This window comes from Gossypium hirsutum, chromosome A09 (assembly GCF_007990345.1).
Source record: "Gossypium hirsutum isolate 1008001.06 chromosome A09, Gossypium_hirsutum_v2.1, whole genome shotgun sequence".
Taxonomy (NCBI): domain Eukaryota; kingdom Viridiplantae; phylum Streptophyta; class Magnoliopsida; order Malvales; family Malvaceae; genus Gossypium; species Gossypium hirsutum.
Genome location: NC_053432.1, coordinates 2,143,652 through 2,157,855, shown reverse-complemented (window position 1 = coordinate 2,157,855; position 14,204 = coordinate 2,143,652). Strand labels below are relative to the sequence as shown.

The following is a 14,204-nucleotide window of genomic DNA, read 5'->3' as shown; positions in this document are numbered from 1 at the left end:
AACTATTAAATTTGGTACCAATTTTGGGCGTTGCGAGGGTGCTAATCTTTCCTCGTACGTAACCGACTCTCGAATCCGTTTTCTCACATTTTCGTAGACCAAAATGTTTTATAAGGTGATCCAATCACACCTTAAAAGGTTGGTGGCGACTCCCGTTTTCGTTTTTCAAAAAGTCAAACGCCCTTTTTTGAACACCTTGAAAAATGGTTTCGACAATATAAATTTTGAAAATTTTAATTTTTTTTGTTTATTAATAGACACTTGGCATCATAATAGACGGTCCACATCAGCTATGGGTCTTACACCTTATATATATATATGGGGAGGGATCCAGCTACACCAATGTAAAACTTAAATGGTTTTACACTCTTTCATAATTTTTTATACAATTAATATTTTAATAATTCAACTGTCATATTTCTTACTCTATTTATGTAGGTCATGCATGTCAAATTTAGCATAAATTAAAATTTTCTAACTATTCATTATACGTAGAAAACTTTCAACCGTTAAATATATATATATTAATATAGACAAAATTTTAGATCGATATAATAGAGATATCATATCGATTAAAAAATTTATATGCATGACAAGTACTAATATATTAATAAATTCAACAATCGGATTGTGAAAATATTAATTGTATAAATAATTACAAAAGGATGTGAAACTGCTTAAGTTTTACAATGTATAAGTGAATCTCTTCCCTATATATATATATATTGTAATTTACAACATAAATAAAAATTACATGTATAAAACATTATAAACATTAAAAAATATTAAAATACTTTTATATATAAAATTTTAATAAATGAAAAAAATTATAAATGTATTGAATATCAAATTAAAAAAATTAATAAAACAGATTTAAAATGAATTTAAAGCAACTATTTACAAATATTAATAATTATAAAATATTTTAATATCATATTTAAATAGGCCTAGACTATAAACCGTTTAAAACAAAACAAAGTAAAAAATTGCACGTTCCCGGATAGCTTCTATATAAGGATATGGTCCCAATCGCACTTTGAGTAACACACACTCACAATCCCTTTGGAAATGGCTAGTCTGTTTAGTTCATTGCCAATTTGTAGTTTCCCAAAACAGGCTCAGTGGAAACGCTTCTCAAATAATAGATCAAGCTACCATGTGTTAAATGTTTTTAGTCTCTCACAATCTGAAGCTACAACTGAAATTTCAGTTGAAAGCGATATTGTTCGGCGATCTGCTAATTATCATCCTCCTATTTGGGACTATGATTATCTTCAGTCACTTGGGCTCCATCATGTGGAGGTATATGTTTCACTTTCTTATTGCTTTAATGCTTGATTTTCTTAGTGCAGAAAAATTAAAAGTGTTCATCCAACGGAGTGGGTAGGGTTTGAATATAATTTATAATAAAGAGGGATTTACTTACACCGGTGTAAAACTTAAGTAATTTTATATTCTTTTGTAATTTTTTATACTATTAATGTTTTAATAATTCAATCATCATATGTCATTTTTCATTGTTGTAGATCATGTATGTCAAGTTTTGTATAAGTTAAAAATTCCTAACTATTTATTTTACGTAAAAAACTTTCAACCGTTAAATATATATTAAAATAGATAATATTTTAGATTAATATGATAGAGATATTGGATTGATTAAAAAATTTACATGCATGACAAATACAAATATTTTGATAAATTTAACGATTGAATTGTTAAAATATTAATTATATAAAACGTTACAAAAACAGGTGTAAAATCACTTAAGTTTTACACCGGTTTAAGTAGACCACTCTCTATTTATAATTGTCCAAGCTTAGTTGGGTATATATATATTTCTAAATACCTATTCTAAGCTGATTTTAGCTGTTGCAAATATATATATATATGTATTTTTTAATTTAGTATGTAATTATTCTCTATATTTTTTATTTTATTAAAATATTAAATATATATAAGTACACATATTATTATTTACATTATAATGTTATATATTTAAAAAATTGATTTTCACATTATAAAAATTACATAAAACATAAAAATAATTATAATATTAGAAACGGGTCAAGTGCTTAAATGTTGGAGCTTAAACCTAGTCTATATTTTCAATGAATTTCTTGCACAAGCCTATTTTTCTAGTGTAAAATTTTTGTTCAATTTCTACTAAAAATTAGGTCAAACTTTGTGTTTGAATGGATAGTCAAATCCTTGAACAAGTCTAGTTGGTACTGATTTTAGTTTTTCATGCTTTTTTCCATTATAAGCTAATTTTGGAGCAAGCTAAAAAAAAGTTGCGAATGTATGTATAGGATGAATCATACAAGGAACGAGCGAGCTGTTAACATTAATGGGAGACAACATTAATGGCAAACAATACAAAGTGGTGCAAGTTTAGCACCCTAAAGTTGACTTTGAAAAAGTGGCATGGGATAATTTTTTTTGGTCCTTGAGATAATGGGCTATTTATTGTTTGGTCCTTGAACCTCAACTATAAATAGGCCTTCTCATTTCTCATTTCAATTCATCCCAACCAATCTTTCTCTCTTAGTTTTCTCTCTTCTCCCATTTGAGAATTCTTAAGGAATTCTATTTGTTTGTAATACTTTGGAGATAGTAAAGTTATCATCTGGTGTTAGTGCCCGAGGACGTAGGTATAATTTACCGAACCTCGTTAAATCTCTTGTGTTCTTTCTTGTCCTATTTTTCTTTCAATATTTGAGGGTATAATAGTAGTATTTAATTGTGCTATTAAATTACTATAGAAGGGATATTCTGTCTAAGGAAAGACTTGGTATTTAAGAGATCCATGTGATCCACCTCTCTTCCCTGGGAATTGAACTTTGTGTGATTTTTTAGTACAATAATTTACACGCTTCCGACCCTATTGGAACAACAAGTGGTATCAAGAGCCGAAGGTTAATCGTAGTATTCTCTGTGGTTGCAGTTTAAACTGATCTTCCACATCAGAAAAGATTTCCTTAGGTATATTGAAAGATTATGGAGAAAACGGTCGGTGTAGGAGCTTCAACATCGTCCATGTGGACAAGACCGACAATTGCAAATGCAAGATTAGCCGTGGAGATCTTTGATGGCACGGGCCATTTTGGTATGTGGCAAAGTGAGGTTCTAGATGCCCTTTTTCAGCAGGGTCTAGACATTGCCATTGATGAAGAGAAACCAGATGATGTACAGGAGAAAGATTGGAAGGCGATCAATCGGTTGGCATGTGGCACAATTCGATCATGCCTTTCTCGAGAGCAGAGGTATGCTTTTTCAAAGGAGACTTCTGCAAATAAGTTGTGGGTGGCACTTGAAGAAAATTTTTTGAAGAAAAACAGTCAAAATAAGCTCCACTTGAAGAAAAGACTGTTTCGCTTCACATACGTCCCAAGTACCACAATGAATGATCACATCACCAAATTTAATCAGTTAGTCACTGATTTGCTGAATATGGATGAGACATTCAAAGATGAAGATTTGGCTTTGATGCTGTTGGGGTCACTTCCTGAGGAGTTTGAGTTCCTAGAAACTACTCTACTTCATGGCAGGAGTGATATATCTCTGAGCGAAGTCTGTGCGGCCTTATACAGTTATGAACAGAGAAAGAAGGACAAACAGAAAAACTCAATCAAAGATACAGAAGCTTTAGTAGTCCGAGGTCGTTCATACACTCGGAAGAAAACTCAAAAGGGGAGATCAAAGTCAAAGTCCAGACTCGGGAAAGATGAATGTGCTTTTTGTCATGAGAAAGGCCACTGGAAGAAAAATTGTCCAAAGCTGAAGAATAAGGGAAAAGCTGTTGTAGATGCTTGTGTTGCTAAGCATGATACTAGTGACTCTGAACTATCACTGGTTGCATCATCATCGTCGTTCCATTCAGATGAGTGGATATTGGATTCGGGTTGTACCTATCATATGTCCCCTAACCGGGAGTGGTTCTCTGATTTAGTAGAACTAAATGGAGGAGTTGTTTATATGGGCAATGACAATGCCTGTAAAACTGTTGGGATAGGTTCAATCCAATTAAAGAATAAAGATGGATCAACCAGAGTTCTGACTGATGTTCGGTACGTGCCCAGTTTGAAGAAAAATCTCATCTCATTGGGAGCCTTGGAATCCAATGGTTCAGTTGTTACTATGAGAGATGGGGTTTTGAAAGTGACATCTGGCGCACTTGTGATATTGAAGGGCATCAGGAAAAATAACTTGTATTACTACCAAGGTAGTACAGTTATTGGAGCAATCGCTACAGCTTCCGGTAACAAAGACTTGGACTCAATGCAGTTGTGGCATATGAAGTTGGGACATGCCAGCGAAAAATCCTTGCAAATTCTGGCAAAGCAAGGATTGTTGAAAGGTGTAAAGGCTTGCAAATTAAAATTTTGTGAGCACTGTGTTCTGGGAAAGCAAAAGAGAGTGAAATTCGGCACTGCTATCCATAATACAAAAGGTATTTTGGAATATATTCACTCAGATGTGTGGGGGCCTTCCAAAACACCTTCGTTGGGAGGAAAACACTACTTTGTTACTTTTGTTGATGACTTTTCCAGAAGAGTTTGGGTGTATACCATGAAAACTAAAGATGAAGTGCTTGGAGTTTTTCTTAAATGGAAAACTATGATCGAAAACCAGACTGGCAAGAAAATCAAGCGGCTTAGGACGGACAATGGAGGGGAATATAAAAGTGATTCGTTCTTCGATGTGTGCCAAGAGTATGGTATTGTTCGACACTTCACAGTTAGGGATACACCACAACAGAATGGAGTGGCAGAGCGTATGAATCGAACATTGCTGGAGAAAGTTCGATGTATGTTGTCCAATGCTGGGTTGGGCAAGCAATTTTGGGCTGAGGCTGTGACATACGCTGGCCATCTTGTTAATCGTTTGCCATCATCTGCATTAGAAAGAAAAACTCCTATGGAGGTATGGTCTGGAAAACCGGCTACAGATTATGATTCCTTACATGTGTTTGGAACCACTGCATATTACCATGTGAAGGAGTCAAAGTTAGATCCGAGGGCAAAGAAAGCTCTCTTTATGGGAATCACTTCTGGAGTGAAGGGATTTCGTCTTTGGTGCTTAAGCACAAAGAAAATGATCTGTAGCAAAGATGTTACCTTTGATGAATCTGCCACATTGAAAAAGGTAGCAGATAAAGATATTCAGACGAGCAATACTCCACAGCAGGTGGAGTGTACTCCAAAACAGGTGGAGTTTGAGCAGATGGGGATTTGCCCAGTTAATAAGTCTAATTCTCTAGCCACAATGGAGGAATTAGAGGTTGAAGAGGTTCTGACCCAAGAACCACTAAGTACACCAGAACCAGTTGCAGTTGCAAGGCCACGGAGAGAAATTCGTAAACCTGCTCGATTTACTGATATGGTGGCCTACGCCCTTCCCGTTGTTGATGATATTCCTATCACTTATCAAGAAGCAATGCAAAGCTTAGAAAGTGATAAATGGAAAAGCGCCATGGATGAAGAAATGCAGTCTCTCCGGAAGAACAATACTTGGGAGTTGGCGCAATTACCGAAAGGTAAAAGGGCAATCGGATGCAAGTGGGTATTCGCAAAGAAAGATGGATCTCCTAGCAAGAAGGATATTCGCTACAAGGCAAGATTGGTAGCTAAAGGCTACGCTCAGAAGGAGGGAATTGACTACAATGATGTATTTTCCCCTGTTGTGAAGCATTCCTCCATTAGAATTTTGTTGGCCTTGGTAGCACAGTTGAATTTGGAGCTAGCTCAACTTGATGTTAAGACAGCTTTCTTGCATGGTGAGTTAGAAGAGGAGATCTATATGACTCAGCCCGAAGGATACACAGATGCTGGTGGTAGAAATTGGGTTTGTAAGCTGAACAAATCGCTATATGGATTGAAGCAATCCCCGAGGCTGTGGTACAAGCGATTTGATAGCTTTATGAGAAGGCAGAAGTACACAAGAAGCAAATATGACAATTGTGTATATTTGCAGAAGCTGCATGACGGATCTTTCATTTATCTACTCTTGTATGTTGATGATATGTTAATCGCTTCGAAGAGCCAAAATGAGATAGATAAGCTGAAGGCTCAGTTGAATCAAGAGTTCGAGATGAAAGATCTAGGTGAGGCCAAGAAGATTCTCGGCATGGAGATAAGTAGAGATAGACCGAGAGGCAAGCTCTGTTTAAATCAGAAGCAATATCTGAAAAAGGTATTACAATGTTTTGGTGTAAATGAAAACACAAAACATGTAAGTACCCCACTTGCTTCTCATTTGAAACTTAGTGCTCAATTATCTCTGAAAACTGAAGAAGAAAGAGAATATATGGCGAAAGTCCCATATGCTAATGCAGTTGGGAGTTTGATGTATGCGATGGTGTGTACGAGGCCTGACATTTCACAAGCTGTTGGAGTTGTGAGCAGGTATATGCATGATCCTGGAAAAGGACATTGGCAAGCTGTGAAATGGATTCTACGGTATCTTCGAAAAACCGTAGATGTTGGTTTAATTTTTGAACAGGATGAAGCACTTGGTCAGTTTGTAGTTGGATATGTTGATTCCGACTTCGCTGGTGATTTAGATAAACGTCGTTCAACTACGGGGTATCTGTTTACTCTTGCGAAAGCCCCAGTGAGTTGGAAGTCTACCTTACAGTCTACAGTAGCTGTGTCTACTACAGAGGCAGAATATATGGCAGTTACAGAAGCTGTTAAGGAGGCTATTTGGCTTAATGGATTGTTGAAAGACTTAGGAGTTGTTCAAAGTCACATAAGTTTATATTGTGACAGTCAGAGCGCTATTCATTTAGCGAAAAATCAAGTCTATCATTCAAGAACCAAGCATATCAACGTAAGATATCACTTTGTGCGGGAAGTCTTTGAAAAAGGAAAAATTCTACTTCAGAAGATTCCGACAGCAGATAATCCCGCAGATATGATGACCAAGGTGGTAACAACAATCAAGTTTAATCATTGTTTGAACTTGATTAACATCCTGAGAATTTGAGCACCTTCAGGTGTATGGTGCTCGAGAGTGCATTTGTAGGCACTACAAAAGATAGCTTTATCGAATTTGGGGAGTTGAAGGAAGTGTGTGAAGATGTGATTATCCTAATCAAATCTTCAAGGTGGAGATTGTTAACATTAATGGGAGACAACATTAATGGCAAACAATACAAAGTGGTGCAAGTTTAGCACCCTAAAGTTGACTTTGAAAAAGTGGCATGGGATAATTTTTTTTGGTCCTTGAGATAATGGGCTATTTATTGTTTGGTCCTTGAACCTCAACTATAAATAGGCCTTCTCATTTCTCATTTCAATTCATCCCAACCAATCTTTCTCTCTTAGTTTTCTCTCTTCTCCCATTTGAGAATTCTTAAAGAATTCTATTTGTTTGTAATACTTTGGAGATAGTAAAGTTATCATCTAGTGTTAGTGCCCGAGGACGTAGGTATAATTTACCGAACCTCGTTAAATCTCTTGTGTTCTTTCTTGTCCTATTTTTCTTTCAATATTTGAGGGTATAATAGTAGTATTTAATTGTGCTATTAAATTACTATAGAAGGGATATTCTGTCTAAGAAGACTTGGTATTTAAGAGATCCATGTGATCCACCTCTCTTCCCTGGGAATTGAACTTTGTGTGATTTTTTAGTACAATAATTTACACGCTTCCGACCCTATTGGAACAACAAGAGCAAACTGAAGGAAGAAGTGAGGATGATGTTTGACAATGTGGTGGATCCTTTGGAGAAACTTGAGCTTATTGATGCCTTACAAAGACTTGGATTGTCATATTACTTTGAGGATGAAATAAAGAAAACTTTAAAGAATATCAGTATTAATCTAAGCAGTAATGTTGCATGGAAGAAAGACAATTTATATGCTACATCTCTTGAATTTAGACTACTTAGACAGCACGGATACGAGGTCAATCAAGGTAAAAAAAAGAAACACATTCAAAATTAGACGTATTAATTTGCACATAATTTAAAGATACTTTAACATTGAATTTTTTTTTCATGTACTAGATGTTTTCACTAGCTTCATGGATAAGGATGGAAACATTAAAGCAAGTTTTACTCATGATTGCAAGGGACTACTCAACCTATATGAGGCTTCATATCACTTAGTAGAAGGTGAAACAATGCTAGAGAATGCAAGAGAGTTAGCGGCTAAACTTCTCAAACAATGTTTAAAGCAAAACAATGATCAATATCTTTCGATGCTTGTGGAACATGCCTTGGAGCTTCCTCTACATTGGAGGATGTTAAGGTTGGAGGCCAGATGGTTCATAGATGCGTATGAAAAAAACAAGGACAAAAATCTCATTATTTTAGAGCTTGCAATACTGGATTACAACATAGTCCAAGCTATGCACCAAGAAGATCTAAGATATGCTTCACTGTAAGTATGACTATTGCATGCTAAGGTAAAAGTATCATAAAGGCTCTTATACTAGAAGTTAAATTGCATTTTTCTCTTTATATTAAAAAAATAACAAATTAGTCCTTACACATTAAATCAAAAAGCAAACCAATCCTTTATGTTAGAGATTTCATTCATTTATATTGTTAAAAACTAGCTTGATTGATGGAATAACCAGATAGTGACACGTGACATGCCATGCGTACCTCATTTTGATGTATAGAGACAAGTTTTAAAAAACAGGAATTGATGAAATTTTTAACAGAAGAAACTAATTTGCTCTTTAATCTAATGTATAAGGACTAATTTGCGCATTTTTTTAATAAATGGAGCAAAATGCAATCCAACTCTTAGTACAAGACCTCCATGATTATTTTACCTATATGGCTCTTTTACCTATGTAGTACTTCTAAATTTTTAAACTAAATGAATTTGGTTTATGGATTTATATTATTTAGATGGTGGAAGGATCTTGGTATTGGTGAGAGGCTGACCTTTGCTAGAGATAGGTTGATGGAAAACTTCTTATGGAGTGTGGGAATCATAGGTGCTCCTCAGTTTGGAAGAGGTAGAAGAATTCAAACAAAAGTCAATGCCCTAATAACATATATAGATGATGTGTACGATGTTTATGGCACCATGGATGAGTTGGAGCTCTTCACAGATGTTGTTGAAAGGTTTGTTACTATAGTTTTAAATTATTTGTCTTTTTTAATAAAGTGCGATAAAATGTTTCGTTAACAATGAATAGAATCATAGATGGTAAAAGCATAATGAAAGGCTCCATATTAGGAGTCAGATTGTTTTTTACCCTCTTCACTAAAAAAATGAGCAAATTAGCCCTTGTACGTTATATCAAAATGCAAATTGATCATTTCTGTTAAAAAGTTCATCCATTTCTACTGTTAAAAATTAATATGGCTAATAGAATAACTAGACAGTTACACATGGCATACTACGTGTAACTCATGCTGACATACCAGTTTTTAACAATAAAAATGGATGAATTTTTTAATAAAAATGACCAATTTGCTCTTTGTTCTAATGTATAGGGATTAATTTGCCCATTTTTTTAGTAGAGGGGTGAAATGCAATCTAACTTCTTGTACAATGGCCTCTATGGTATTTTTACCAATCATAGATTCACAGTTCATCAAATTCAAACTCATTAATACGTCGTAATTTTAGATGGGATATCAATGCAATACAGAAGCTTCCAAACTATATGAAGTTATGTTTCCATGCTCTTCACAATTCGATAAATGATATGGCTTTTCATACTCTTAAGGAACAAGGAATTGATGTCCTTCCCTTCCTTAAAAATCTGGTACTGAACCAATCTCCAGAATTTTCTTCATCTTCTTTTTCAATATTTATTATGAACACTATCTAATTGTAGTTATTCATGGTTCAATAATATTTTTTTAGTGGGCAAATCTTTGTAAATCTTATATGTTGGAGGCAAGATGGTTTTACATTGGATATAAGCCAAACTTACAAGAATACATTGAAAATGCCTGGATTTCAATATCGGCTCCTGTACTACTTGGTCATGCTTATTTGGAAACAAATCATGTAACAAAGGAGGGATTGAAGACCTTTGAGGCATATCCTCCCAATATAATTCGTTGGTCATCCACAGTTCTAAGATTAGCAAACGATCTAGCAACATCATCAGTAAGCAATATATACTAATCATCATACCATGTTAATTAGTCTAATAATGATATGCTTAACTAGTTTTTTTTTTTGAACCAGTATGAAATAAAAAAGAGGTGATATATCAAAATCAATCCAATGTTACATGCATGAAACTGGAGGATCTGAAGAAGAAGCTCGTGAGCACATAAAGAAATTGATTGATGCGGCATGGAAAAACATGAACAAAGATCAAATGGCCGCCAAGTCTCTTTCGTCTCGAATGTTTTTTGAGACTGCTATGAACCTTGCGAGAGTATCCATGTTGGTATACCAGAACGATGACGGTCATGGTATTGAAGATGGTGAGCCTAAAGAGAGAGCATTACGATTATTTATTCAATCAGTTCCATTGCCAAAATGATTGAGTACATGTTTGGTACTTTTCATGTAAAAGACGTGTTGTCTTAACTAACATAAGTTTCAAAACATAATGTATTAAAGTATTTGGTTGTTGAAACTTATGACATGTTTGTTTTTCTTTTTAGTAACTCTTTATATTTGCTATTAGTTAACCTTGAAATATCTATTTTTAGCTATTCTTTTATATTCTAGATTTTCATTAAAATTCTTTATTCCAAATTTTCAAGTTTCAATTATTAAAGAAAATATAAATTTTGAAATGTCAAATTGATTTAAACTTGCTAATGTGAAAAACGAAGAACTCAAACCATTTTAACATAGTAATTCAAGTCAAATTTTATTATTAATATTAATTTGTAACTTTTTGAAAATTAAAAAAAAATTCTATTTAGAGGAAGTCGGCTTCTCACCCCTCTGAAGAGTCTTGGTTTTAATTCTGTGTTTGATTTTTTAAATTAAAATTCTTTAAGAGTTTGAGAATGATAAAAAAATCATTCAGTTGAAATCTTAAACGATGAGGACTTTAGCAGAACCATTTGAAAAATCAGACATCTTCTATTGAATAAAATTTGGGACTTTGCATTAAAGAATGGGCCTTGGCCAACAGTTTGTACAAAAACACAAAAAAGGTAAACTAAACCTACAATAAAAAAGAAACTAGGCCTATTGCAATTAACATAAACTTTTCTTAACTTAACCCAAAACCTAAATAAACTTTCCTAAAACCACCAGGCATTCAACATGAGAAAATCTCTTCCTCTCCCTAAAAGAATTAATTACTCGATTCAATTCCCAATATTTTCTCATTGATGATACTATCCCTTTTTCAATTATCGTTTCCATACCCTTCTTTTCGTCCTTTCGCTGCCTAATGACTCTCATTTTCCTTTTGTCAGACACGATTTCCAGATCTCCCTTCTCCTCCCACCGCCGCCTGGTATCTCACATCCTCCTCCAATGCCATTAAAGCCTTTCTTGGTAGTTGATAATCCAAATCGGTACTTCTTAATGTAACAGTCTAAATTTTATTAGTGTCGAAAACAGTGGTTCGAGACCACTAAATCTAACGAGTGAGTTTTAAAATTTTATTATTGATTAATTATGAGTCAAATGTGATTTAGGAAGACTTTTGAAATGATGATTTGAGTTTTAGAAAGATATATTAGGTAAAATGGTTTTGAAAATAAAGTATCAATACCTCGATTTCATAAACCGAGCTGTAAATATTTTATAAATATTTACAGAGTGTTACTAAGTTAGTAGTAAAGTTTCGTTAGAAAATTTTATCGTTTTGATAGTTAATTAATTAAAAAGGACTAAATTGAAAAAGCTGCAAAACTTACTAAAGCGATTAAATAGCCTAAATGTTAAATGAAGGAGGACTTGAAGGGTAAATAAGCCAAAGAGGATGGCTTGGGCGGCATAAGCAGAGAAAAATCATGAAAATTAGGTGAAACAAGGGTAAAATTGGAAATTTTGTAAAATTAAACAAATAAAACAACAATTAAATGATTTTCTAGACATTTCTTCATCAATCTTCAGCCAAAAACAGCCATAGAAGAGCTTCTAAAGCTGTTTTTTCATATTTCTACTCCATGTGAGTTCAATTCTTGTTTATTTCTTGTAATTTTTATGTTTTTGAGACTTTTACAATTAGGTCCAACTATCTATTGCATTAGTTTTTGATTTCATGGATAATTTAGAAAGCTACCATTGATGAATGCTGAATTTTTATGATGAATTAACATGGATTTGAAGCTTTAATTTTGTTATATGATGATTTTATCAAGTGATTTCAATAGAAATTGATTTTAGGATTAAATTGTGAATAATTTAAGAAGTAGGGTTTTCTATTAAATTTCTATATATCAAAGGCTGTAAGATAGCATAGAATAATTAGATAAATTTTTAATTGATAAAAAATTAGCTCAATTGACTGGATAATTGGTGAGGGACTAAATTGTAAAAAATATAAAAGTTTGGGTAATTGTGTAATGTTGAAAATTGAGGGGTATTAATTGTGAAGTGAATTGAAATTGAAATATATGGTAATGAATGAATAATTTTATATTTTAGATCAAGAGTCTATAGATCAACGAGAAAAAGGAAAATTAACAGAACAGTTCCTAACTACTACAAACTTACAATTTAGCTCAGGTAAGTTCGTATGGTTAAATTTTAATGTTATATGTTAATTGATGAATGGTATTTTTTATTTATTTGTAACATTTGTTGAAAATAAAATTATTATTAAATTTATGAAATTGAATCAAGTGTTCGAAGTGAACGGGACGCAGGATTAAGTACAATCATTCAGTGTAAAAGAGGAATTGACGATAAATTATCCAAGTAAACTAAGGTTCACCATTTGTTGCGAAATCTCGTGTTTACTTTCTGTTTAGCTCTCATGAGTTTCAATTAACTCATATGAGTCTCAATTTAACCCTTTTAGGTTTTAGTTCAGCTCTTTTGAGCTTCAATTTAACCCTTATGGGTTTCCGTTCAGCTATTATAAGCTTCTGTTTAACCCTTACGGGTTTCCGTTTAGCACTTATGTGCTTCTATGCAGCCTTTGGGCTTTCGTATACAATGTATTCATATTAGTAAGACGTTCATTGATTTGAAAAAGGTTGGTAATTCGATAAGTAATGATAAACCGTAAATTATACATATTTTACCCCATGTTTAATGCATTTTATGGATGATTTCTCACTAGAATTGGTGAATTAGATGCTCCTAATGCTTTAATTCCATGCTTTACACTTAGGAGAGCATAGGAGAGCGAAATGAGCCAAAAATGAGCCAAAAAGGGACAAAACAAACCAAATCGAGAAGATGACACGGCCTAAGCCTTGCCACACGGGTAGCTCACACTCTCGTGTCTTTCGAGGGTGTCAACCAAGGCTTTCACAATTCACATGGCCTGGCCATTGACCCACACGACTGTGTGCAATTTAACGGATCGAACACGGCCTGGCAATCATGTCACACGGGCGTGGCACACGGGCGTGTCCCTGCCGAGCCCAAGTTAAGTCAAATTCGGAAAAGGAAATTTTTGAGGGCTTCTAGGCATTCCAAAGCCTATAAATACACCCTAGAAGAGGAGAAAAAGGGAGACGGAGAAGGGGGTAAGGAATTACCTCAAGGAAGCCGATTGATCCATCTCAGAAGCCAGATTCATCATCAAGACTGAAGATCTCTCCTCAATTCCCCTTTAGGAGTTTTGAGTTTTCTTTATGTTTTGTGTTCTTTATTCTTCGGAGATGTTTTCTTATTTAGTTATGAACTAAACTCCTAAATACCTAAAGGGGATGAAACCTAAGACGAATCTTGTTATTATTTTCTAAATCGTATGATAAATATTTAACTTGTTCTTAATTATGTGTTCTTAATTCTTGTTTTGATATCCCAGGATACTGATTCAAGACACGCTCTTATTTAGAGGAGGAATAAACCCAGTCTAATAGTATATTTGTCATAACTAAGCAAAGTTGATTGCGTGCCTAAAAATAGGGTGACAAGATTTTGCTGGATTAGGGTGAAACCTAATAAAGGGATTCATATATCGAGTTAATGCAACCCTAGAGTGTTAATTAGAGAAAAGTTTCAGTTATTCAATCTAGGGATTAGACGTTATTAGTCTTGAATAGGATAATAACATAACTTAGGGATCTCTACGGAACAAGTTGAATAAATAAATAGTCCGATTCGGAGCCAGAATACAAGTAAAGTCTAG

At 34.0% G+C, this 14,204-nt stretch overlaps 1 protein-coding gene across 1 annotated transcript in view; it reads left to right on the top strand.

Annotated features, from left to right (window-relative positions):
• Window positions 1-1,034: 1,034 nt before the first annotated feature.
• LOC107888466 (terpene synthase 10) overlaps window positions 1,035-14,204 on the top strand; it is a 14,726-nt gene continuing 1,556 nt past the window's right edge. The window contains exons 1-8 of the mRNA XM_041077605.1: window positions 1,035-1,302; window positions 2,310-2,332; window positions 7,675-7,919; window positions 8,011-8,386; window positions 8,866-9,084; window positions 9,596-9,734; window positions 9,836-10,084; window positions 10,166-10,182. Of these exons, the coding sequence (XP_040933539.1) occupies window positions 1,069-1,302; window positions 2,310-2,332; window positions 7,675-7,919; window positions 8,011-8,386; window positions 8,866-9,084; window positions 9,596-9,734; window positions 9,836-10,084; window positions 10,166-10,182 (1,502 nt within the window). The 5' untranslated portion in view covers window positions 1,035-1,068. The remainder of the gene's footprint in view (window positions 1,303-2,309; window positions 2,333-7,674; window positions 7,920-8,010; window positions 8,387-8,865; window positions 9,085-9,595; window positions 9,735-9,835; window positions 10,085-10,165; window positions 10,183-14,204) is intronic.